Source organism: Pelodiscus sinensis, chromosome 1 (genome assembly GCF_052426305.1).
Source record: "Pelodiscus sinensis isolate ZL-2025 chromosome 1, ASM5242630v1, whole genome shotgun sequence".
NCBI classification, from domain to species: Eukaryota; Metazoa; Chordata; order Testudines; family Trionychidae; genus Pelodiscus; species Pelodiscus sinensis.
Genome location: NC_143052.1, coordinates 39,644,622 through 39,672,073, shown reverse-complemented (window position 1 = coordinate 39,672,073; position 27,452 = coordinate 39,644,622). Strand labels below are relative to the sequence as shown.

Here is a 27,452-nt window from a genome sequence, read left to right as displayed (position 1 = left end):
ATGCCTAGTGATGGCCGTGATCTAACAGTGCCTATAGCTACTTGAGTGTTAGATCAAATATATTTTCATTACTTTGAAAAATATAGGGCAAATCTAATCTAGTCTGTAATTTGGATTCAAGATTACATCAGCTCCTCTGATCTTCAGCAAATTTATTTGGCAACACAGCTTTTTCAACTTTGAAAACTGCTTTTGAATTAGAATTGTATTATCCGAGGCTGCTGTGTATGGTTCCCACTTCCCACCCCTCTTGTCTTTTTGTCTTTCTGAATGCAACAGAGAAATATGCCCGTATAATGGCTGGATTATGCAGTATCAGTTGGGTAAATTGCAGGTAGTTGTGAATGCATGGATTTTTGGATTTCTGCCAAAATTATGATGAATTCCATGGACAACTTGGTTATGGTAAACTTGGTTTTACCTCAAGGGAAATCTTGTCACTTAGCACATTTAGACCCAGTCTGGACAAAATCCTAGTGAATGTCTAATGGGGAGAAACTAATACTGGCAAGAATGAGTCTCCTTCATAGGGTCCGCATAGAATAACGGTTAACATGTGGTACTGGAAACCCAGGAGCCGTGTGTTTTATCATCAGCTCTGTCACTTGCTGTCTGTCCTTGAATGTCTTTCTAAAAGACCTGCTCTGGGTATTGTTTTGGGGAAGTTCCATACCCTATGTGATGTGATATATGTCAAACTAGACCTGTGGCTACCGGTCGATCTCAGGGGCTTTAAGAGTAGATCTTGGGCTCCCTCTGAACTGCGCGCCTGCGCAGTACTTTTAAATTTGCATTCTTCATTTGAGGAGCAGCTACTCGCTGAGCAGCAACACAGGTGAGTAGCTGGGCGGAACGGTGAGATCTGTGGGGTCAGAAAGGGCTGAAAGACCCCGGCCAGCTGGCTGTGGCATTCAGCCCAAGGAGGCTGCGCTGTGCTCCAGCTGATCGGGTGGGTACTCCTCTGCTCCAGCCCATGTGGAGTATGGTGCACCCTGGCTGAGGGCCCTGGCCAGGCAGCCGCTCCTATTTGCTCCAGTCCAGCTGCCCTGTGCTCTGCCTGGGGAGGCTGTGCCATTCTCCTACTAATCGGGAAGCCCTTCCTCTTTGCTCCAGCACAGCTGGAGTGAGGGGTAGCCTCCCTGGACTGAGCTCAGGGCAGCTGGGCTGAAGCAAAGAGGAGAGGCTGCCTGGCCAGCTGGCCGTGGTGTTCAGCCTAGGTGCACCCTTTTCTGTGGGAGGGGGGAGTCAGCCCCAGAGGAAGTGCCCACTGGAACTTCCCTGTTCTGCGGGGGAGGAGTACTGGGAGGAGGTGGGTGCAGGGGACTCCCTGTTCTCAGTGGCACCCTGTCCCCTGCTGCAGAACCCTGCCCCCACCCCAGAACCCTGTCCCTTGCCTCCACTGCCACCCTGTCCAGCACTCACTAACACCCTTTCCCAGTACTATGTCCCTTGCTCCCACCAGCACATTTGGGGACACATTAGTGGGGCTTTGAGGGGGGGGAGGTGGTTGGAGGAGGTGTGGGGGGGTTTTTTTGATGTGGGTTGGGGTGGGTGTGTGTGTGTGTGTGTGTGTGTGTGTGTGTGTGTGTGTTTCCCGCATCTCCCTTGTGTGGCCCCAACTGACTTTTCTGTGAGTCAGTGACCCCAACTCAAAAAGGTTCCCTTCCCTTCTCATAAATAAAGACAATGCAGAAACGTTTTGTGTTTGACATAGTCTTTTATTTAAAAATAAAACCTGGCGAACAAACCCCCAATTAGGGCCAAGCCCCCATCTGGCCACAGCATTATAATACTCCTGCACCCCCCAAACCCTAAATCTGAGCCTATCATACACTGGAACCGCCTGCCCTGAGCCCCTCACATACCCCAACCCAAATTCCTGCACCCTCACATCCACAAGCTTGTGGCTTGCTTAGTACCCCAACCCTCCATCTGATGCCAACACATCCCAGTCTGGAGTCCCCTCCCCAAGCCAGCATCCCCTTCTCCACTTCCTCCTGCATCCAAATTTCCTTCCAGAGCTTGCGCCACTCACCCCTTCCCACACCAAAATCCCTCATTCCTACATCAGAGCCCACACATCCTAGCTCAACCCAGTGAGGGTATGGCTAGACTGCAGGAGTTTTTCCAGGATTCCAGAGATATTCCGGAAAAACTCTTCCGCATCCAGGGATGCGTTTGTTCTTCTGTTTTTTTTAGTGGAAGGGCAAACATGCTCTTTTGGTAAGGGGCTGCCAAAAGAAGGGTTTTTCTGACAATTGGTCCAGTCTAGAAAGGCTAAATGTTGGAAAAGCCTCTTCTTACAGAAGAATCGGGAGGGGGAGGGGGGCTTTTTTTTTTTTAAAAGGTTTTTCTTAAGGCATTAAAGCTTCAGGAGGAAACTGTTCTAAATTGTGGAGGTGGCTAGACTTTAGTTTAGGATTTTATACAGGGCCATTAACCATGGCTTGCTACATTACAGTTGTATATTAGAAGATCATAAGGAACTGACGTGGATACCTTACAAATGCTATGCTCTGTCACAATAAAGAGACCAGAAACTGAGATCAAAAGCACTGATTATTATCAGTTTTGAGAAACCAGTGTCTTGTTAGCAAACATAGCCATACTAATAAACACAGGTACAAGCTAGGACAGCAATTCTCAAACTTTAGCAACCTCAGAACACCCATTATGATGTTAAAATTTTCATGAACTCCCCACCCCCTTCTTCCTCTGCAGCCCTTGTCCTACCTCCTTCCCCACAGCCATGCCCCTGCCCAACTTCCAGGCCCATTCCCCATCTCCCTCACCCTCCCTCACTTTCACCAGGATGGGGGGGAGGGAGAGGGTCAGGATACACGAGGCAGTGCAGGGTGTGGGCTCTGGAAGGAAGTTTGTGATCTGGACTCTGAGGGTTTTGGGGTCCAGGAGGGAGTTTGTGTGAGCTCTGGGCTGGGGCAGAGGATTGGATAGGGGGGAGGTGCAAGGTGTGGGCTCTGGCCTGCGGCACTTAACTCAGGCGGCTCCTGAAAGTGACCAGCACATCCCTCTGACAGCAGCAGCTAGGTGGAGGGACCACAGGGTCTTCATGCACTGCCCCTGCCCTGTGGAGCAGTATGCATAGATCTCCTGTCCAACCCCAAGGGCTGCAGGGACATGATGGTGACTGCCAGGAGTGGCATGGAGCTAGGAGGCTGTCTTAAGCTGCCATGCTGCTGGATTTATAGTGTGCCAGAGGCCCTTGTGGGAGGGGGAAGAGTTGATCAGTGGGGCCTGTAAAACCCCTGGCATGCCCTCAGGGATTCCCCATGTGTCTGAAGACCATGTTTGCACTAACTGCTTATGCACTTGTGTGGAATGACTTTTGTTATGTGCACCAATATGGAGGTGATATAGCACAAAACAAAAGTCATTCTGAACAGACAGTGTGTGGCGGGGGTTGGGCCAAGGGGTTTGGGTTAGCAGGGGGCTCGAGCCTGAGCAGAGTGTTGGGGTGCAGAGTGGAGTGAGGCAGGCTTTTGAGTGGGGCTGGGAATGAGGGGTTTCAGTGCAGGCTGCCCCAGAGAGAGGGGATTGCCCCAGCTCTCTCTCACCACAGCAGCTTGAGGCCAGGAGAAAGGCATTTCTCCATAGCCACCACAGCTCCAGAGGGCACAAGTGAGAGAAGGGTGCCTGTTTCATAAGAGGGGTAGGTCCAGGCTAGACTCAGCGCAGGCCAGGAAAGGGGTGCCTGTTAGGGATGTAAAATTCCATTTAATGGGTTAACCAGTTAACTAATTAGGGGGATGGGCTCTGTAAACAGGGGCTACTTCATCAGCAATGTGGTCACTCTGCAGTATAACTGTCCCCTGTGGTCATTGCGGAGAATAACTGTCCTTGTACTCAGACCCTCCCTTTCCATGTTATGGAAAACAATCCCATTCAAGGCACTTCCTGTTTTCCTGGCACAACCCAACCCTGACATTGCTTTATGTTAAGATAAGAGGAAGCTGCCTACCAAATCAGGTGGTCCTAGCTTTTATTGTTTAGGACAGGGGAGGGGAAAATACTGCCCATGAGCCAGATTTGGCTCACCAAGCCTTTTGATCTGGCCCACGGCCCACCCTGCTGAGACTCAGGCAAGCTTCTGCCTGCCACAGTCTGAGGCTGCTCAAAACAGCTAGTGGCTCCCTCTAGGTGCTGCACACTCCTGGCGGGGAGGGGGGACATGACTTTACATGCTGTCCCTGACCCCAGGCCAATCAATGGGAGCTGCAACAATTGGCCTGGGAGCGGACCCAGCATACAAAGTCTTTCCTCTCTCCCTCCCCCTCCCAGGGGCACGCAGTACAGAGTGGCACATGGAGGGAGGGTCCCTGTTGTATTGATGGCTGACTGGGAGCTACATAAGGTGTTTCCTGTAACTCCATCCCCTCCTGCACCCCAAATCCCTGCCCCAGGTCATCACCCAAACCCTCTTCACACCCACGTTACATCTCCCTCCTAGATTCTGCACCCCCTTCTATATATCGCTCCTCCAAGCCAGAATTCTCTCCTGCATCCCTAGCCCCTCCTAGACTCTGAACTCAAATCTGGTGCCCCATGTCTCAACCCCCAACTTCACCCAAATTTTTTTCTCAGATCCCACTCATTCTCCTGCACCCTAAAACCCCTACCCTGAGCTTCCTTGATCATCCAACCTCCATTCTAAACCCCACATCCCCCTCCATGGAAAAGGGCAGCTCTTGATCACTTTCCAAAATCTTGTAGTGGCCTCCCATCAAAAATTATTGCCCACCCCCGGTTTAAAAGGAATTTTTTAACAAACAGGCTTAGAGATGGACTCATGAACAGGCAGACACACGCAAAAACTCTCTAAACTATATACAGAGATTACAGAAACGTTCACTAAGCAAGGCACAGTTTGACGGAGATTCTAACACCAGACCTACAAAGCCTCATTTCTGTAACAACAAAATACAAAGTATATACTGGCATTGAAAATTTGCATTTTTCTTATTTTTGTCATTTTCCATTCATATAGTTAAAGCTACACCATATAATGGTACTTTTTCCCTATAAAATAAAACTGCTCATGTTCAACTGTACTATTGGAGGAAGAGGGAAATTGATTTTAGAAGTTTCTACAATAGCTGGTCTGTAAATCATAATTACAGAATCATAGAACTGAAACGGACCTCTTGAATCAGCAAGTCCAGTGCTTTCTACTGTACAGGATCTTTCAAAATGGGGCATTTGTCAATAATGCCCTGTCTAAACTGCCATTTTTTTCCGAAAAGCCCCGTTTCGAAAAAAAAGTGGCAGCTGCCATTATGCAAATGAAGCACGAGATAATTAAATCCCATCTTCATTTGCACTTTTGATAAGTCTAATTTACATCCCTCTGCCGACAGATTAGACGTAGCCTTAGAGCAGTGCATTTTGGGAGGAATGGGTAAGAATTTCTCAGAGGGTTGGGAGAGAAAAGTCAAAGGTTCTATGGCAGACATTTTTAATTCTAAAAATATATTTGTTTGAAAGCTTCTGAATGGTATTGAATGTAAACTAACCTTGAGGGGGTAGGAGTAGTGGGCAGAGAGAAGGCGAGCCTGTCTAAAAGGTACAATAATACTTTCTAATATGGGTCTTGCTACTGCATTTGGACTTTTAGGGGAGATGAACAGGGTTTATTTATATATGTTTCTATATATAAATCATTAGAATGCTGTGTGCCCACACACTTGAAAATCCCCACCAACACATAAGCAAAGGAACCAAAAGGAATTAGGCCCCTAACTTCCATTGGCATTAACGGTGGGTTAGAAGCCAGATTCCCTTAGGTTGCTTTTAAAATCCTAAACATGATGTGTAATAATATGCTTGGTGTCAGTGGAAACTTGTTGGGTGAATCTATTTGGGGCCTCCATAAGAGTTTATGGCTTTTGTGTTCACCAGACACATAGTAATTTCATGTAAATGTGTTTGGTTGGGTCCTGATCTGTGCCTGAAGCTCTATGCTAATATTACTACTAAATAATAATAATAATAATAATGTAAATTTATTTGAATAGTGTCATTTGGGCTTAATATACTTATCATGACACAGGCAATTACTGCGTTTTGGAAATGGGACCTACAAGTCTCTCAGATAGTAAAGAGAAACAAATTGAAATGAAATGAATAGAGCAGTAAAAATAAAAACAGAAAAGCCTGGAAGCTAATAGTAAGTAAACTAGTCAGGTAAGTCTTGCTGCAAACTATAAAAAGATCATAATGGAAGGGTAGAGTAAAGGTGGTTGCACTGCGATTTTGAACCTTATCCCGCCAGATAAAAAACTTTGTTGCACATGCTGGGATTTCCTTAATAGAATTTCAGTATTTTAATTTTGAGTGGCTTGGCTTCAATATGCTTAGGACAGATAAAATTCATCAGAACTTGAAAACCAGATTTAACTGGAGGAAGTGACGCAGTGGACTGAAGGGAAATAGGATCTGATTGGTCAGCCCAGGTGAAACAATGACACCAAAACTTGGGGACAGTTACTGCAAGAAGACATGGAGCTAAGAAGAAGATGAGCTGAATGAGTAGAAAGTGGAGTAGGTGCAATGTCAAAGAGGTAGAGAAACCAAGCATGGAGAAGATTAACCCCCAGGAGAGCAGCTTGGAACTGGAGCTGAAGGTGATAGAGGGTATGTGGCTCTAGATGCTAGATCATAATTGTTCAGTAGAAAGTTAATTAGAAAATTGTTCAGTAGAAAATTAAATGCAACATAATGTTTAGAGTCTGTGGGCTGCTGTACCTGCAGATGCAAGGTAGACCACCTGCCTAGCAGCCCACCAGTGACTTACCCTGACAAACCGCATGGAACCCACTGGTCGCAGGTTGCCCACCACTTATATTTTTTGCCCATCTCTTTTGCCACATCACTCGCAAGTCTCTGCTTAAAGGTTAAAATTCTCACCCCCTCTTTGAAGGAACCACATCATTCTGCCCATGCTAACCTCTCTGTTCTCAATATTTTCCCCACCTCTTCTTTGCCCTTCTGCTGCAATAAAGGGTCCTTCACCACTCTCTGTTCTATGCTCTCTTTTTGCTTGGAATAAGCTCTCTAGCCCAGTGTTTCTCAAACTTTTTTATAAAGTACCCCCCCCTTAAAAAAAAATACCCCCAGTACCTATAGTTTACAGACGCATACAATTTTTTTCTACCATCGCAACATATTTGTTTAAACAACTAAATTGTAGCTGTGTGGGCGATGACATTTTTGGGTGTAAAAAGTACAAAAATAATAAAGTGCTTTAAACTTAAAACAAAAATTCAGTTTTCTCCAAATTTCAGTTGAGTTGATGTACCCCCCAGACTTCTCTCAAGTACTCCAAGGGTATTCGTACCACTGGTTGAGAAACACTGCTCTACCCCACTGCATCAGGCATAATCTTTTCAAATTCAAATCCTTCTTCAGATTTAAACACTGAAGCTTCAGAAAGGTACCCTGATTCAACGTGTCCGAGTTTTCGAAAGCATCTCTGTGTCTCATCTTTGTCTATTTTGATTGCAAGTTCCTTCAAACAGGGACCAGCTTTTTCTTTGTGTGTCTCATAGCTCTGAGAAAATTATTGGTACATCATAAAGAACAATAAAGTATTATCTGAGAAAAGCGCAGGGAGTTGGAAGAGATGAATTGTGTGTGTCCTTAAACAGTGCTTATTGCCATGGTAACCAGACACATGGAATGCAAAAACCATTAATTCCAGTCAACTTTTTGACATAAATAGTCTGTAGGATGCCATGAAGCACACTGATTCTGGTGCTGATAAACCATGGTGAAACATGACTTACAAAGGTGAAGGCCTTCAACTGACATGCTTTCCATGGCCCTTGAGGGAGTTAAAGGCTGCTAGGGCATAGTCACAAACTCAGATCCAGATGCAAACTTTAGAGGTGCATTGGGTTGGGGAATGGTTTGAATCTAGTATTCTGGTTTAAGGCTATGTCCATGTCTGCTAGGGACTGTAGTTTCACAATCCGTATTGCATACTTAGAAGACTTACCTGGTGTTCCTAAAATCCTTAACTCATTTTTTTGTTTTTCCAAGATAAAATGAAAATATACATGGCTTATTTGAATCATTGCTCTGGGGTGGTGCTGGGGATGAAGGGTTCATTATGCAGGCTGCCCTGGGGCGGGGGGAGGGGGAGAAGAGGACTACTCCAGCCCTCTCTCACTGCAGCAGCTACGGGCCAGGTGAGAAGCACCGCCCCATGGCCAGTGCAGTTCCAAAAGGCAGAGTCAGGGGAAGGGTGCATGTCACTCTGACAGGGCAGGTCCAGGGTCATCTGCCCCCTTAGCCCCACACCCAAAACAGGGAATGCAGCAAACTGTGCTTTTTCCTTTCACTCCCAGACTCAGGGGAACAGCCTGCAATGTTCCTGTATGGATCAGGAGGGAGGGAACTTCAGCTCCCCCACACTCTCTTCAGAGGGCCCTGGGGTGTGGAAGGCTTGGGTTGGGATACCCCCAAACAGCCCCCATTTTACCTGTCTGGTGATTTTCTTCTGTATGGTTTTATGAAAAGCAAGCCATCCCCCGCCAAGCACATCCTATTTTCCTGCCACAACCAAACCCTTACCTTTCTTTGTTATGATCAGAGCAGGCTTGGGCAATAATTTTTGATGGGGGCCACTCCAAGAATATGGTGAGTGTTTAAGGGCTGCATTCTTCCATTATATTAATGGATGAAGTGCAGGGTTTGGGGTGAAGGTTCGACGCAGAAGGGAGTGTGAGTCTGGGAGGGAGTTTGGGTGTAGGAGGCAGTTGTGAGTTGGGGATGCAGGGGTTTGGATTGTGACCTAGGACAGAAGAGGATTGTGGTCTGGGTTAGAAGATTGGGGTGCAGGATCTGAGAGCGGTGTGTGGGTGGACAAGGGGGGAGAGGGTTTGGGTTATGTGGGATGAGGGTCAGAGGGTTGGGGAAGGGAGTGCCAGAGGCAGGCTCTGGCCAGGAGACTTACCAGGGTGAGTCCTGGCCAGTAGCCCAGTAGGTTTCTCAGGCAGGCTGACTTTCCTGCCTCACCCCTGCACATGCTGCAGGGGCAATGTGCATGTATGAATAACTATGAGCCAGAGAGGAAGGAGATGTGGTGCTTCATATGCTGCCTGTTATTCAAACAGGCAGCTCCCATTGGCCAGAAACCGGCCAATGGGATTGTGCTGAGGGTGGGGGCAACTCAAGAAGCTTTTCCCACTGCTCCCCTCTAGGCTCACAGTTGTGAAAGAGAAACAGGTAGGGCGAGGCAAGCAAGGGAGTCTGCCTGGGGCTCCCCACTGTGTCTGCAGGCTGGATCTGGTGGCTTGGCAGGCCAGATCCAGTCCACAGGCCGTATTTTGTCAAGCCCTGGATAAGAGGAAGTTACATACTGAATTTGGTGGGCCTAGCTCTTGCCTTTTAAGAGGAATTCTTGCATGGACAGGCACACAAACTCTCAAATATTTAGTAGATATATATTTGCTTATATATTAAAGGGACACCAACTAATTTATCCGGAATTATGAAAAGCATTTTAAGAAAAAGTCACTATTGCCTACTGATGCCCATCCATTGCTGGAGACCTGTTCCAAAACAGTCATCCTCTTTATAGTCAAGTAGAAAAACTTAGTTTTACTGCCTTTTGACATTTTTATAGTACAACAGTGGCTTTGAGTGCTAAGAAGACAGTATTTTATCAGCCCTCAGGTGCTTAGGTATTGTTTCCCCTCTATAAAATATTCTAAAGCTGTTCAATTCTGCCAAGATGCTGAGTTTGTCAGACAATGGAAGGTGAAGGTGCTCATGTTCTCACTAGAGTGGAGTCAAAACACTCAGAGCAGTGCTTCATTTTGTCTTGGGATTCAAACTTCTTGTATGGCAAAATTTTATTTAAAAAATAAACTTGACACTCTCTCTATTTTTTTTAAACATAAGCTGTTCTCCTTGCAAAAGTAGTCCAAATATAGTAAGTGTAAGAAGAATATAATGGATATTTTTATAACTCCTTTCCTTGTTTTTATAGGTAAATGTGAAAAAGGAGAAGATTGAAAACTGTCCTGGAAACTAAGTGCAGTAAAGAAGAGCCAGTGGAAAAAGTGAATGTAAGTATTTCAGTTTTTCACAAATAAAATGGTTTATGATTAGGAACCATAAAAATGATTCAGTAAATTAGCAGATTATACCAAAATACAGGTTTACTTTTGAAGTTCCAGTACTTTTTATATTTCTGTTGAACATGGGACTAATTTGAGCACACCAAGTATGCTCAGTCGGGACTCATATTTTTATTAATAAAAAGAGAAACATTTTTTAAAAATCTGTGCATTTGTAGGCAGTACATGACTTAAACTATTACCAAGATCTTGTCAGTATTGTTAGGTATCCATATATCTGCTTAAAACAAAGAGGCAACAGTGGGCTGTCAGTAAAAACCCATTTTTAAAAAAGTGTTTAAAACACCAGTTGGGAGCCTTGAGTTACGTACAGTAGACATAGTTTCCATTTCAAATGGGATTTAGGTTTACATTGTATAATACAGTCCCATATGTAGTATTTCTACCGGTGTGTGGTTTTGGACTGGAGATTTGGATTTATAATGGAAAGAACTTGCACTGAATTTTGTATTTCTCTGTATGTAGAGTTTTCAATGCCTGATGTTTCAGTCTGAGAGCATTACTGTCCTTTGCAAGTCATTTTTGACAACTCTAGAGCCAACTATTTACAAACTAAGAACTCCAGATAATGTAAAATTCTTTGTAAAAATGTTATATTACCATCCATGTGTAGTTGTATTAATGTAATTAAAGACTTTCTTTTATTGCAATCTCTAACGAAATCATACACTATATTTTACTTATCCTCGCACTAGGAGTATTTGATAATATTGTTACCTTTCCTTACCTTACCTTATCATAGTAGTTATGATACCTACCTCTTATTGGGTACATTAAGAATACATTATCTGTGTGTTATAGACTGGCTGCTGCTAATGGAAGTCCTCCTTTTGCTACAGTGTGCAGTGAGTGTACTTGCTGTCACTATGGCAGGCACTGAGAGGCTATAATGATCATGGTAACCGTTCTGCCACAGATTTTCTCCAATATTTTTAATTGGATTTTTCCAAACATCTCACCTCCTGTTTCCCATGGCTGCAGGTTTTTGTGAACTACTACCTAGTCACAAGTGTAAAAACCATAGGAAGACAACCTTGGTTTATAGCAGGGCTACTCTACATGCAGCCCGCGACCTACTTATTTGTGGCCTGTGGGTGAGAGCTAAAACAAAAAAGTAGTCAATATAATGGTCTTCTGTTGATATGCATTTTAGTAGTTAAATTCTTGGACTGTCATTGCTCATTACAAGTGTTTGTCATATGGGTGGGAATCGGGTAAATGTTGCATTTTATTAATATCAGCAGAACTGACTTAAATGGGGCCTGTGTGTTGTGTAGTCTTGCCTTAATCTTTATATTCAGGCCCTTCAGTGTGAAAGAAGCTATTTGCATATATATTTGCATGTATATACAACCACACTTAAGTTGTGGCCATTGGCACACGCTGTGAGTATCACTGTGGCTCCCAGGGCTTCCAAAGTTGAGTAGCCCTGGTTTTAGGATGTTGTCAAGAAGTTTTTGTGGTCCACTTAAATTAAGCAGTGATTCAACAGCAAGATATTTAAGATAAAGGTTTATTGATTCCATCTGCACTGACTAGATGTCCAGACAGCACGAACAGGTGCCTGCTCTTCACATCATCAGTGTAAACTTCACTAGAGAAGCTGAGGGTTGCTGGATCAACACTAAAAACTTCCTAGTATGCAGGGAAGTTACAACCTGGAAAGATTTACAGAGCTATCACTGGTTGTTGAAGTCTTGAAGAGCTGGTGGTGATGTTACTAAGGCATTACAATGACCCTGAATCATCGTGAGATTTTTTTGCCAGTTTGTCAGAGAGGGGCAACTAGGCTAATGAGTGTGCTTGCATAGCTAGAATTTGTGGGGTGTGCTTATTAAACCATAGCTGTGTTTTGATTGGAAGCAGAGGGAGCGCATGGCTCTCACAGTCAATGTTGTGTGCTACCAGCACACACCTCACTTCATGTGCATTGCTTTACATGTGTTCCACTTTAGTAATACCAGTAGGAAAAAAATTATGTGGATGAAAACCAGCAGACTCTGGCAACCTTGTGTGTAGGTAATGGTAAATAAAATGCCTCGTAGGTAATGTTCCTTCTAAGCCACACAGCAGCACAGCTTCACAGGTGATTAATCAGCTCCGCCCAGTCAGAGGCTTAGGGCTCCATGTAGGGAGCTGAATGACTGGGCCGGGCTCATTAATCACTGTACTGCCATGCAGATAAGAGGGAACACTGCTCATGGGCCCCACACAGAGCCCGGATCGGCTATGTGCAGCCCTAGGACCACAGGTTGCCCACCACTGATCTAAGTAGTAGTGTGAGTTGTGTATTTAGTACTCCACTCTTAGGATGCATCACCTAACTACCACAGAGATATTCAAACTTCCTGAAATCTTGGAGAGTGTGGAGAGCATGCTTCTGTAGCAGTTGAACCAGCATATTTTCATTGTGTTTTACTGTTTGAATATAGTGAGTGTGAACCTTTAAAGAAATAAATATGCAGCACAGCACAGAGACATTTAGCATAGGATTTTTAATTTAAAAATAGCTTGCAAGATAAAAATTGCCATTCAAAACATATAAAACCTCATGTTCAGGAAATGAACAATTTCATACATGCATCGAGACTCACAGGATACAGCAAACTGCTTTAAATTGTTGTCTATCATGTTGGCCAAATCTCTTGCTGTGTATGTTCCTTTTTCAGTTTGAATAGAAAGACTTAACCAGTTAGTTAAATTATTGTCAACATTGTTTTATCCATTGCGACAGAATTAATGTGATCTCCAGTACATATTGCTTTTCATCTGCTTTAACTTTATGAGCATACAGATTAAAGCTCTGAATGGAAACAACGTTTCTAATTTATTTATGTGCCTGTTGTACTAGTAATGCACTACAACTAGACACGTATCTTCCTAAAAAAAAAAAAATCAGATATTAATCCTGCAGTACTGTATATCAGAGATTGGGATAGCACCGGGATTAGCAGATATACGGAGTGGGATAATGCCCTTTTATATCTACTATTTTTTTTTTAAAAAAAACTTAATTATTTTCTATTACCATAGCACCCACAGGCTCCAAGCAAGATCATTGTTTGATTATGCTAGGTGTTGACCATACGCAGAGATGGAGAGCTTGCAATGTGTATGTCTAAAACAGAGCTAGGAATATGATTCTAAAAACATGTCAGATTCCTCTTCCTATAGTCCCTTCTGCCATTTGTTTCTTTACTAATGTGCAGCATACCCAGAATGGATTTGGGCAATCAACAATAACTTTTTTGTTTTGGCTAAGAAATGTGGAAAACCGATCTGAAATATGACAAGTTTGACGAGTTAAGAAAACTGTTGCCACGCTTTTTTCATTTAAATTAAGATGGATAAAAACGTGAAGTTTCAAAGCTGTACTAAGTCAGTGTTCATTTATAAAGAACCATGTTTTTTTCACAATTACAATATTCCAGAGTTATGAACAACCTCCATTCCTGAGATATTTATTCTAGAGTATGTCTATATTGCAGCTTGAAATGAGCTTGCCCTAGTGGGGCTTTATTTGTATGATATAAATAGCAGTGTGGATGTTGTGGCTTGAGCAGCCCACAACCGTAGGAGGTCAGCACTAGGAATGTTAAATATTGGTTAATTGAATAGTTGATTAACCTCATGAATTTTTATTGGTTAGTTGACTACTGTATAGTCCCTGGGGGTGAGGCTGGCAGCCAAGTGTGCTCTATCCCCACTCTGTGCTGCTGCCTCTGTATCAGAGGCAGCAGTATGGGTTACCAGGTGGGAGCTGGTCCATGAGGGGAGTCAGTTAAAAAAACCAGTTCCCTCACAGACCGGCTGTCTGTCACCCTACACTGCTGCACAGCGGGGGGTGGCAGCAGCTCCTGCCTGTGGGAAAGAGCTGGACTGCGTTCCCAGACCCCGCATGAGCCGAAACTGAGCCAAGCTTCCGGCTCCTAATACACTTTACATGCAGAGCCACAGCAGGGATAAGTCCCAGACCTGACATGAGCCAGGACTTAATCAGGCTGCTGGCTAACCTGCTAAAAATTTTACTAGCAAAGGAGGAGGAGGGGAAGAAATGTGTGTAGTCTATAACATTAACCTATAAGCTTTTGCTTATTGGTTAATTGACTACACTATTACATCCCTAGTCAGTGCATTAAATGAAGCAGGAGTCCTCTGGAAAATCTGCATATGATCATGCAATTAACATGGTATCATAATGTGTATGCATAAGGGGCTGGAACAAAGATGTAGAAGCATTCTTAATTCTGTTATTTCCTAATTTTTGATTGCCTTTGCAACTTTAATATGCTTTCAGTGTGTGTTAGTATATTATATCCCAGGTTTTCTTAAAAAGCAAACTGAAAAAAAACATAAATCCCCTCATGTGAAACTGTTGATTCTATAGGCTCATTTACAGGCTCGGAACCATTAGATTCACATAGCACTGACCTCAGCCATTTGAGCTGACAAGAAAGCCAGTAGAGGAGTTAACCTACTATTGCTGTGTGGACAAGGCACTAGAGGGGGATGAGGCAAACAGTTTGCCAGGATGATTCACATATATTTGCTGTCTGCAAACAGCACTGGCACTTGGGAATCCGGGTTTTAGTCCAAGCTCTGAAGGGGAAGGTGCACCAGGAACTAAAGGCTTTTTGCCCTGTCTCTTTGCATGCACCACATGCTATCCCATTCTTTCGCTTTGCAGACTGCTTTCTTGCCACCACCTGCCTTTGATGGAATGAAACAGCTTCCTCCTTCTCCTTTATACAGCCTGACTGGAAGGGGAATATTGAGAGTATGGACATGTCTTCACTGCCTGTTGATTGAGGAGGTAGTGATCGATCCAGAGGGGGTTGATTTATCACATCTAGTATAGATACAATAAATTGACCACCAAGCACTTTCCTGTTGACTCCTCAAAACAAGAGGAAGCAGAGACATCTATTAGGGGAGGCTCTATTAATAGAGATGCTCTATGTCCTACTCAGGAGGAGACTATGGAAGTATGGGTCGGATCAGATGAAAGACAGTCAAATGAAAAAAAGTCTAACACATCAAGAAATGAGACTGATAAATAGTGACAAATCATTAAACATGCACAAATGCTAGAAGTCTAAATAGTAAAATGGGTGAACTAGAGTGCTTAGTTTTAAAGGAGGATGTTGATATAATAGGCATAACGGAACTTGGTGGAATGAGGACAATCAATAGAACAGAGTCATACCAGGATACAAAATATATTGGAAGGCCAGGACAGGTCATGCTGGTGGGAGAGTGGCACTATACGTGAAAGAAAATGTAGAATCAAATGAAGTAAAAATCTTAAGTGAGCCAAAATGTTCCATAGAATCTCTATGGATAGTAATTCCATGCACCAATAAGAATATAGCAGTAGGGATATATTATTGACCACCTGATCAGGACAGTGATAGTGACTATGAAATGCTAAGGGAGATTAGAGAGGCTGTCAAATTTAAAAACTCAATAATAGTGGGGAATTTCAACTATCCCCATATTGACTGGGTACACGTCCTCTCAGGACAGAATGCAGAGATAAAAATTCTTGATACTTTAAATGGCTGCTTCTTGGAGCAGCTGGCTTTGAAACCCACAAGGGGAGAGGCTATTCCTGATTTAGTTCTAAGTGGAGCACAGGATCTGGTTCAAGAGGTAAATATAACTGGAATACTTGGAAATAGTGACCATAATGTAATAAAATTTAACATCCCTGTGGTTGGAAAATCACCTCAGTAGCCCAACACTGTGACATTTAATTTCAGAAGGGGGAACTACACAAAAATGAGGAAGTTAGTTAAACAGAAATTAAAAGGTACAGTGACAAAAGTAAAGTCTCGGCAAGCTCCATGGAAACTTTTCAAAAACACCGTAATAGAGGCCCAACTTAAACATATACCCCAAATTAAAATACACAGTAAGAGAACCAAAGAAAGTGCCAGCGTGGCTTAACAACAAGGTAAAAGAAGCAGTGACAGATAAAGAGATATCTTTTATAAAGTGGAAGTTAAATCCTACTGAGCAAAATAGAAAGGACTATAAACTTTGTCAAATTAAGTGTAAAAATATAATAAGAAAAGCCAAAAAGGAGTTTGAAGAATAGGTAGCCAAAAACTCAAAGTAATAGTAAAATGTTTTAGTACATCAGAAGCAGGAAGCTGGTTAAACAACCAGTGGGGCCCTTGGATGATTGAGATGCTAAAAGGGAACTCAAAGATGATAGTCATAGAGGAAAAGCTAAATAAATTCTTTGCTTCAGTCTTCATGGCTGAGGTTATTGGGGAGATTCCCAAACCTGAGCCATTCTTTGTAGGTGACAAATCTGAGGAACCCCAGTTGCTCTGCTCAGCCACTTCTCCAAGTCCGCCACTGCTGCTTGCAGCCCCAGCTGGCCTGTCGTGGTGGCTGTGTGGGGCTTCCCCCGCCTCCCTGCAAAACTGCCGAGGGTTCGCCGCTTGTCACGCGAACCCTGGCCGGGCACAGTGTGGTCCCAGCAGACCCATCACAAGGGTATAATCCCCTTCCCCTATCCTTCGCTTCCCTTTCCCGGCCCATGAGCGCATGTGGGGCTCAAAGGAGCTCCAATTGTCCAGCTGGCTGGAGCACTTCCGGGTTCCACTTGGTGCCGGATTTTCAGGAGTGCTGGACCACTGGATGCCGGACAATTGGAGTTTTACTGTATATAACTCAGACAAGTCTCAATAGATTATCCTAGGGGGCAGTGAAAGGCTCAGCTGCAAAACATGGAAGTGTTAGAGTTTTGCATCAAAATAATTGTTAGAAATATTAATATAAATTTTGCCTGGAACAATGCTGAGTAGGAAAATATACCTGGCAGTTAAGGTTCCACAAAAATCCTTAGCTTCCTCTGGCACTGTACTGTTGCTGACCACTTGTATAAATTGAAGACTGGTGTAACATAACTGTTATAACAACCTTGAAAGCACTTCACATTACTTATTATGAATGAAAATGTAATACCTATGTCATAGATGGTGGCTCATTCCTCTCCCTCCATGGGGAAAATAATTCTCTGTTTGAATAAAATGAGTGCATGTCTATCATATGTTAGGAACTCCCTGGATCATGCCCTTGAGAAATACTATGTACAGAACATTGGGAAGTGAAAGTTGTGAAAGGTAACTTTTCTCTTAAGATCAGTGACATTTGACCCTCAACTGGAGTTTCTGTTGAATTTGTTTTTAAGGTCCATTGAGGATGATGTTAAGTAGGAACTCATATTTCAGAACACTTTTTTCATTTTTGTATTTTAAGGAATTCATTTTTCTTTCTTTAAATGTAAAAGATCAGCTCATTAATCCTTTATTTGGCTGGAGTACCATAAAGTAATCTCCAATAGTACTCCAATATGTAGGAGACAGTAATGTGAATTCTTTAGCATTTTAGATTGTTGGTATCAAGTTCAATTTCAAAATATCAGTCTACCAAAATACTGAGTAACATTTTGCTCTCCAACAGTGCTAGACCAATGCTGGCTAATCCTCACAGTACACCTGTCTGTCAAGTATTATTTATACATGAGGAAACAAGCAGTGTTTGAAGCCAGCATTTTCAAAGCTGGATGCTGAGTACCTCACTAACTAGCCTTTGCTATCTTAGACTTCAGTTAGTGATCCAAGTGTTCGCTCTTCTGAAATTCAGGCTGGTTACTTTGATGCCTCAATATGAATTTAGGCTCTAACTTTGAGGCCCTCAGTTTGTGTTGACCAAAGTGAATGGCCCAGGGCCAAAGAGGGAACCTGTTAGACCAAAAATACAGTTCAGAAGTTCCTGGTTCCCAGGAGCTCGGGACCTTGTGCCCATACAGCTTTTCATAGCATGAGGCAAATAATTTTTGTTGGAACACCAAAGGCATGAGGACAAAATAGGCAAGTCTGGCAGAGTCTTCCTTTGAAGATTTTATTCAATAGGTATGTATGGGAGGGGAGCTGTATAGAGAGGAAAAGGTGCTTGAAGTTGGAAGTCAAATATGACAGGTAATTTATCTGTCTCCCACTGTTAGTGCCATTAAACATTGATTTATCTTGATACTTTTGTGCTCTTCTATCCCTGTTCTGTTACACAGTCAGCACAATTGGGCTGGAGAATGAATTTGCCATGCTGTTTGACCATAACAACAACAAAAAAGCATTGCAATAATGAAAAATATGTCCCATTCAGTGTGCCGTTTTAAATGTATTCCTCAGCACAATTTAAGTTAAAATATGGCATTTATTTTCAAGTGCATTGTTATGCCATGAAAATGGTGGCTATTACCTGTTTGCTTTCTGAAATTCTGAACGTTATGCAGGGCCTTTGTGCTGGTGAATGACACGCTGGGCTTACAGTGCCACAGCATTCCATTCTCACTACTGCAGAGCAGGTGGGAAACTAAACAAAACTGCAGCAAAAGGCTTTTGGCTGATAGGGATTGTCACATAGAGGAGGGAAAAACCTAGAGTACAAAGAAAGGGTCTGCACTGATTGAACAGCGCAGAGCAGTCACATACAGCTGAAGTAATAGTCGGCATTGTCTGGATTTCAAATTCAGAGGACTTTATAGCTGCTTTAGCCCCGCTTGTAGTGAATAAATGCAACTGCCAGGACCAAAGCCCAAAACAGGGAGAAAAGGATTAAAAAACAGAAAGTGATGACTCTCACCCCCATCCCAATTCCCAATAGAGCACTCAGCTCTCCTCCCTCAACTGCCATGTGTTCTGTTTTTATAAATAGCTCCGCATTTGAAATGTTCAGCGTAGGCGGGGTGTGCATTGATAGGGTATTAGAAGAATGCAGGCATCTTCAGAGAAATGCTAAAGCAAAATTAAACTGTAGTTTATTTTTGGACAGGATTGTGTCATCCTATAGAGATAATTGGAGAAGAACAAAGCAAATCTAAGCTTCTGTATAGTGTTCAAATAACCATCGAGAAACCTGTGGGCAGATTAGAATAGAACTTCAGATCAGTTTTCTAGGTTACTATTTTAAAGCTCGACTGCAATTTTTCTAGTTCTCATTTTCTTGTGGTTTATTTAAATCATCACATACTTCCTTTTCCTTTTCAATGCAAGTGAATAAAAACCCTGTTATTCTTATCGGTCACAAAGTGATCTGTAGACAGCATGAAGGAAATAGCACTGATATCATGTTTCTGATAAGCTACTGATGTCAACTGAATATTTTTTTATTCTATGTGAAAACAAACTTAAAAAATACAGTATGCAGCTAAATAGCCCTTAGAGAGTCCATCTATGAAAAATGGTTGGTGACACTGATGCTGAAAATAAGCCCTAATTTATAGATGTTTTTGGAAGAGTGGGATTTTCAGGTTACAATGCAAATTTGGGAAATCTAAGCTTCCTGAATCAACTCCCACGTAATACTATTTGTCTGGTATCTTTTCTTATTAAAAGAGCACACTCCTTATTTAATATTGGATACGTGTTTAGATGAGTCTTATAAGCTACTTAGTATTATGATTAAATCTCCATGCAGCTTCTTTCTAAGATGTTACATAGTTTCTCTTCTCTACCTGTTTTAAACTACTGGACAAAGAAAGCACTCCCTTTGGACCATTGATGCTTGGGCCAGAGTGCAGCCAAACCTTTTTGTATCAGATAAGTAAACATCCCTGGTGTGAGGAAGCGTCATATGGGCAGTGTGAAGGCTAGGAGTTTGGCATGATTTAAATGTGCGCCATTGTCGTTGGATGGAATTCACCCTTCCCCTTGCTCACAGAGCCTAAGGCACTTGGCTTTCATGGGAATTTCTGTTGTGGCTGATGTGGCAGTGTAGACCCTTCACCCTGACTCACTTTTTTCCTACCCCGTGACTTTCTATTACAGCCCATAGAGTGAAATAATGACCACTAAGGATGTTAAATTGTGTTTAGTCAGATAATCAAGTAGTTGATGGAATTTCCATCAACTACTCGATTAGTCGATAACTGGGGAAGCTTCAGAGCCTCAGCGGAGTTAGCTCCCAGGGCTGGGAGCTAATCCCGCTGCAACTCTGCCTTTTAAATGTAGCAAGAGCCACTCGGCTTGCGCCTAGTCTCCCTCTGCGCCTCTGCTTAATAGCCGGTCCACCCACACCTTGCACCATCTCTGCGGGGGATGGGAGGAGCAGGGGAGGCAGAGGCGCAGCAGGGGACTTGGCACGAATCAGGACACAGCTGTCCTGGCTTGTGCCTGGTCCTCCACAGTGCCTCTGCCTCCCCTGCAGAGACAGTACTGGGGGGAGCCAGCTTTTAAGCCAGCTCCCCTCCCCCATGCGCTGGCTCCTCTCCCCAACCTCTACGAGAGGCAGAAAAGGGGGGAAGAAGCAACTAGTTGAGTACTGGTTCAACTAGTTGCTTAGATCCCTAATGACCACTGTTGCTCTGCAACCATGTACGTGAGGCTTTCAGACTCTGGGTCTATTGAATTATACAGACTAAATTTCAAATCCTCATACTCCTAGTCTATTTTGGCTTGGTGCAGAAACTTCATCTAGTACAGGGGTTCCTAACCTTTTTCGGTCCCCGTACCACCTTGGCTTTTAGTAAACCTTCCCGTACCCCCTATTCAATATGAAAGGAAATAAATTCTAGACTCTAGAATCCACAACTTTTTCCACTAACACTACTACTTTTGGAAGATTTCAGTTAGGATAATCTAGTTATTTACCAAATATTCCCCGTACCTCTTGACAAGTTTCTCGTACCCCCTGGGGGTATGCATACCCCAGGTTGGGAACCCCTGATCTAGTACAAAAGAGTTGTGGCAAGCATTTAAACCAGGCAGCTTAACTGCTATAGACTGTCTTGTATAGGCCTTCTGAAACATCAGTGTATTTCTTAATTTTGTTTTACTCCAGTGATTTAAGCAGTTATTTCATTTGAACAAGTGTGAACTTGAATGTTATAATTATAAATCAAAACAGCTTACATTAACATGTGAATTTGTTTTCAGTATACCACCTGCACTGCTTTTCACCTTTACCACCACTTTTGTGCCAACATACATGAAAAAAAATGCCCCGAGCTCTAAGGATTTTTATGCTGTTTGTATGAATATATTTGTCAAAGCCAGTGTGACTTTTCTTTTCTCCACTTGCAGGTTATAAATTAGTATTTATGAACTGTGAAATACATTAACTTTAGTTCAGTTAAAATCCTAATTGATTAGGGCAGAAATAGGAATTAAATAATATTAGTCTCCTTTGTAACTTTTATTCCAGACTCAATGTATGTACCAATCAAGTAACTCATTTAATGTTGACCTTAAATACTTTCATAAAAAAGATTTTGTGGTTGAATTTAGATACTACTTTTGTACCTTAATTTTTTTATTGTTGACTGTTCTCTTTCTATAATCTTTAATTTGACTTTGAAAAGTATGATAAAGTGATTATCCCAAAACAGGAAGTAAAGGTCTAGATTTAAATACCAACCTCTTTTTAGAGGTAAGCTCCTCTTAAAGGTGTCTTTTTTTTTTTTTGTTATGTTATAAAAATATTATGTATAAAGTTGTTTGCATTTTGCTGCTTTCCACAGAATGACTTAGGTTTCTATTTGTGGCTAACTCAGATCAACAAAGAGCAGAATCACAGTCTGTAGGTACTCTTGAGTGGGAGTTACAATGTTATACAATGTTTTGAATACTAGGGAGCTGCGCCCCCCCTGCTCGCTACGCTTGTCAACTCTAGGCTCTCCCTCTGACGGTTGGGCTGCACCAGCCTGGCACCACCTCCTCTTCCCCCTCCCCTCCCCTCCCCTCCACCCCCCCATCTGGCAGCCATGGTGGTGGGGAGGCCAGCCCCAGCCCTACCCTAACTCACCAGGCCCAGCTCTCTTCCCACAGAGGGGAGGAGAAAGGGCGGGGTTAGGCTGGGCTGAAGCTGCAGCAGGGCAGCCCTGTCTGCAGGCCCTACAGATCCTGCTCCTCTCTCCGTCTCCGAGCACAAGGGAGAGGGGAGGCCCCACAGCTGAGGGCAAAGAGAGGGGCTGTGAGAGACAGAGTGACACATGATGTCACTGTCCTCCTGCAGAGAGAGAGGGAAAGAGAGAGCGAGAACGAGAGCGCAAGAGCACGCGCCAGGCAACTCTTTGAAAAATACAGTGGCCAATCAAATGTACACATGAGAGTGCTTGGTAAAACTAACTTTGTTTTCAAAGCGCACTGATTTTTTTTTTCAATGTGAGGAGAGAGAGTTTTCTATGTAAGAATAGTTGGAAGGAAAGGATAAGTTCGGAGACCTGATTGATTACCTTGGTGATGATCAACTTCAGTTTCTTTCTGAAAGAAATCAGAGGGAGTAGACATGTTAGTCTGTATCTGCAAAAACAAGGAGGCACTTTAAAGACTACTAACAGATTTATTAGGACATAAGATTTCATGGGGAAAACCCATTTTATCAGATGAATGCATTCAGTTGATAAAGTTGTTTTTTTCTATCAAAGTTTATGCCCCAAAAAGCTGTTAGTCTCTAGCGACACAGTTGTTGCTGAAGTTTTCTTTGTGGAAATGTGTTCAGAAATATGGCATTAAGTGCTGGACAACAATTAAACATGCCTGTGGAGGAAGAGGGATACAGTCTGACTTCTTGCTCTTTCTTTCTTTTTCTTTCTTTAGGTGGTTCATTCTATTATAACTCCACTTTCTCCAAACTCTTGTGAGGCAAGGGATGGAGATGCCATTTCTAGAGAAGGCCTTACTGAGCAAATAAGGCTAAGGTTTAGATCTGAATGCAGTCTTCCATGTTTTGGTCCCACCAAGAAAGCTCTGCTCTATGTGCCTTTAAGTCTTGTCTAGGGGAAGCCTGGGAAGACAGATTTATGTTAGAAGGGCTCAGTCGAGTGCGTTAAATTGTCCTCTTCTCTCAAGCCTTCAGCTGCAAATCTACATTGCTATTTTTCATGTGCTAGCTTGAGCCCAGCCCCTCATCCCCCCCATCTGGGATGGGAGACTCACCACTAGCTGCAGTTTAAACCTACCCCAAGAGCCTGGTTCTGTCCCTGATCTGTAGATCAAGAATGGGCTTGAAATTCAGTCTGTAAATAGAAAAAGCTTGAGAGGGGTAATCAAGTTAGTCTGTAACTGGGAAATCTTAAACAACAAATAGTGTAGCTACAGCACCTTAAAGACTTACAAAACACATTGATGGTATCATGACCTTTCGTGGTCACAGCCCACTTCTTTAAGGTGCTGCTAGACTAGTCATTGTAAATAGGCAGTGAAATTTATAGAACACTGACGTCCTTTGTTCACATTTATACTTGTTGGACATTAAGTGTGCAGAAAGGGTGCACATAATTTTAACCAGCAAGCAGGAAACTGTGGTTTAAATGAGCAATTTTAATTGTTTTGCATTTGTATTTATTCTTTTTCATTCTTTTCCTAAAGTAAGATTGATTTTTTTTATTGGTCAGTATCTATTAAATCCTGTTGATTGCAATGAATTATAACCTAAATTTGCAAGTAAGGACGGTATACTGTATATAAACATATTTATTAAAGAAATCATGTAAGTTCAGATTTCATTTTTACATTTTTAAGTTAGAAAATGGTGACTAATGCATTACTTGTTTATATAAAACTTCGTGTCAAGTTCTGTTTGTATGGAAATTTAAATTCAATTAATGTACAAAATAATTGAATTAACCTTATGTGCTTGATACAAACTTTTTTCTTGTCAAAACCATGTTTTTCATTCAAAACTTTGTATTGAGCAGTACTAGTAGTTAGTGATTTTAAGTGGTTGTTTCTTCTAACCATGTGCTTCAGAATTTTAGAATGACTAGAACTTATCTTCTCACACTTGGTTTTTATTAATAGATTGGAAGAGAGCAAGCTTTCCTGCTTTCAGCTTCTGATTTGTTTTTAACTTTGAATGAACTAGTCATTGACCTCAAGTAGATGAATAAACTGAAGTGAAGAAAAAATTCTCTTCACCTGCAAAAGAAACATCTGCTCTCAAAAGTTGCTTTAGCACTTTAAAAAGTGTTTAGTTTGGTTCCAAGCAATTAGAAAGTGACTTCAGTTTATTGCAACTAGGGGGCTGCACCCGTCTACTTGATACAGTCACCAAACCCCCTCTCAGCTGGGGATGACCTGGGTGTGAGGCCACCCGTCTCCGGCTCTTTCCCTGTGCACCCGGGAGGACCCAGTCCCAAGGCTGCCCCACAAACAGCCCTGGCTCTCAGGCCCCCCATCTGGCCCTGGTTCTTGGGTGCCTCTTCTCCCCCCCCCCCCCCCCCCAGCCACTGGGAGGGGGAGCTGAGCCAAGACCACTCAGACTGGTCTGTTGCCCTGGCTGCCAGGAGGGTCCAGGCCAAAGCCGCACGCTCCCCCGACTACTGGGAGAGGTCAGGCCAAGGTTCTTTCCCTCCCCCGGCCTTGCTGCCAGGGAGCGTCCAAGGCTGCCCCAGCGCCCCCACCTCTCACCCCCAGTGGCCAGGGAGGGCCCAACCTTGAAGTCGCACCAGCCCTGAGGCTGCCCTGGCTCTTGGTGCCCCTGGCCTCTCCTAGCTCCAGCGCTTGGCATTCTCCCCACCCCCATGCCTTCACTCCCCCCGGCTCTCACCGAGGGGAGCTAGGGCAAAGTGGTGCCCGGCTCTCCTTCTGGCCACCGGAGGAGTTGGGGTAGGCCAAAGCCATGCCAGGGAGGGCCCCCCCCCCCAGATGCTGAGAGGGGCTGGGCCCAAGCTGCGCCAGGTCTGGCTTTACCCCCAGCCTGAGGAGTGGGCTGAGGGCAGGGTGTCTGGCTGAGAGAAAGGGAGGCAGGGTGTTTGGCCAGGGGTAGCAGGTCAGGAGCAGGCTGGGGGCAGGGTGTCTGGCCAAGGGGGAGGGGGCAGGAGAGGGTTGGAGGGGCTGAGGGGCTCTTGCTGGTCTTTGGGTACCACGCCAGTTCCATTCATGACATGGATTCTGGACAATGGGAGTGCAGGGAAAGCCTCTAGACAGTGCACCTTCACAATGCTGTTTCCTCAGTAGGGTTGCCAGGACTGTCCGGTTTTTGCGCCCTCTATCCGGTAAAACCCACTTCATGAAATGAGTTGGAGTGGAAATTACATAAGCCAAAGTATATACAACAGCAAAAGCAGTTACCTGTCAATTGTAGGACCAGTGTTAATGATGCTAGTTAAGTCAGGCTGGATGTCTCTCTGAGATACATCCAGTTCATTGGTTAGACTTTCCTTAAAGCTTGCCAGCAAATATGTACTGCTTTAATATTTCTAGTATTGAATTTAAATGATTTTTAAGAGATTATAAGAAGTGTAGGGCTTAATAATGGTTGTCAATTTCTAATTAAAATTAATGTTTGTTTTCAAAAGAACATGTATTTAATTTCAATTTTTAAGAAACTTTGATTTTTGTCCTCCCTATGTGCTACAGCTGCATGCTGCAACAATTGCAGTTTTATAGTTGCACTCTTATTCAGACCCTGATGATTCATAGTAGCAAATTCCTAACTGTAATGGGTTGGATCACAGAAATTCCCCTTGCAGCTGTCACTTGGTGTGCTGATCATACCATTGGGACCATCCACCTGCCTTCTGGGGCACCAGCAACCTGTCCTGCTGGGACAGAAGCTCTGATCTCTCTCAGCAGAGCAACACAGACTGAACCAGCTCAGCTCTGTGAGGGCTCAGCTATGGGTATTTGCCAGCACCCAAGAGTAAAGCCCTCAAAAAGAAACTAAACCCTCAAATAGATCTTACTCTGTATAAAAGTCTTACACAGAGAAAGCACATTCTCTCCTCCCCACCTCCCCCCTTCCCCGTGACAATTATTTACTGGGATTGATAATAAACAAAAGTGTTTTTATGAGGTATAACAAGTCAGATATAAGTGATTGCAAATGAAAAGAGACAGATCAAATTAAGTTACTAAGCAAAATATAAAACAAAACATGCCTGCCAAGCCTATTACACAATTTTTATTTTTTTTTGCATGCAGATTCTTACCCTCTCAGTAGTTTTATCATTTTTTTTTCAAAAGCTAGGCAACCTACTTGCTTGGGCCTGATCCTTCTCCCGTTCAGTCTTAGATGTTTCCAGCAAACATTTTGGGTGGTAGGGGCAACTGGCCATATTGCTGGGTTTCCAGTTTCCCACCTTTCCGTATGCTTTGCCCAAGATGGGAATTCTTTGTGTTCAGTTCAAACTTTTCTCTCCTTGCATGGAAAAATGCAAGATCCAAAATGAGTTCCAGCATGAGGTGACCTGGCCACATGACCTGGCAGGACCAATCACAGTCCAGGCTAATGGGAAAAACAGGACTATTCACAGGTGGTTGGTTTGAGTTGTGTCATTATGTTTCTGGAGTACCACTAATGTCTCTAATTAGCACATCTAGATTTTCGAACAGGTTCACATTTCATTTTTCTAATTTTACATACAAAAATAATACACATGAACAGAAATAGAATCTACATATTCAGCAGATTGTAACTTTAATAAATGTCTCATGGTACATTTTGTCTAAAGTGACAAAGTTATTCATATTCATAAACTAGTTTTCATAAAGCGGGGAGGAGGGGGAGTCACTAAACTGAGAATGGATAGAGTCCTTTATTGATCAGATTTTGTGAACGTTGTTCCTCGCCACTGATGCAGTTGTATCTAGCTACCTTCTCTCAATGATTATTGATCAGCTGCCCTCAAATTTAAGTATTTTCATTGTAGTAAACAGAACTATTTAATATCGTTAATGTCAAAAAGAAGAAATAATATCCTTTCTGAAAACCATTAGCTGGAGGGAAGCTCATAGACATTTAGATCTGACAGGACCATCACGATCATCTAGAAGATTCTAGCCTGAACACCTGTACATTACAGGTCACACAACTTCACCCACTCACTCCTGTAATAGACCCCTAACTTCTGGTTAGGGTTGCTAGGTGTCCAGTATTGACCCGGATGGACAGTCTGGTATTTTTGCTTGCTGTCCGGTTTAAAAAAAATCAGAAAATACCAGACACCTGAAACGTCAGGTATTTTCTGATTGTTTTTTCCCTGCCAGGAGGCGAAAATACCAGACACCTAGCAACCCTACACACACTCAGCAACCGCACTCCTTCTCTCTTCTCCCCCCCCCCCCCCCAACCTGGTTCCACAGGGTAGCTCTCTTCTGACACAGAGTAAGAAAACAAGGGGGCCCCCATAAAAAACCCCAAACGTCTTAAAGGGGCGATGCTAGTTTTTTGTATTTTTCGGGGGGGGGGGGGGTTGATTGACTCTCTCTGCTCTGTCTTCAATTTCATCACAGAGTGCCTGGAGATAGAAAGACAACCACACGGAGTCTACAA

At 43.2% G+C, this 27,452-nt stretch overlaps 1 protein-coding gene across 11 annotated transcripts in view; it reads left to right on the top strand.

The window, feature by feature from the left end:
• The window catches only part of PLXNB2 (plexin B2), a 351,000-nt gene that overhangs the window by 178,743 nt on the left and 144,805 nt on the right, over nt 1–27,452 (top strand). For all 11 annotated transcript variants that reach the window (XM_006122609.5, XM_075928258.2, XM_006122610.5 and 8 more), the window contains one exon: nt 10,013–10,091. In XM_006122609.5, coding sequence (XP_006122671.3) covers nt 10,090–10,091 — 2 coding nt within the window. In that variant the 5' untranslated portion in view covers nt 10,013–10,089. The remainder of the gene's footprint in view (nt 1–10,012; nt 10,092–27,452) is intronic.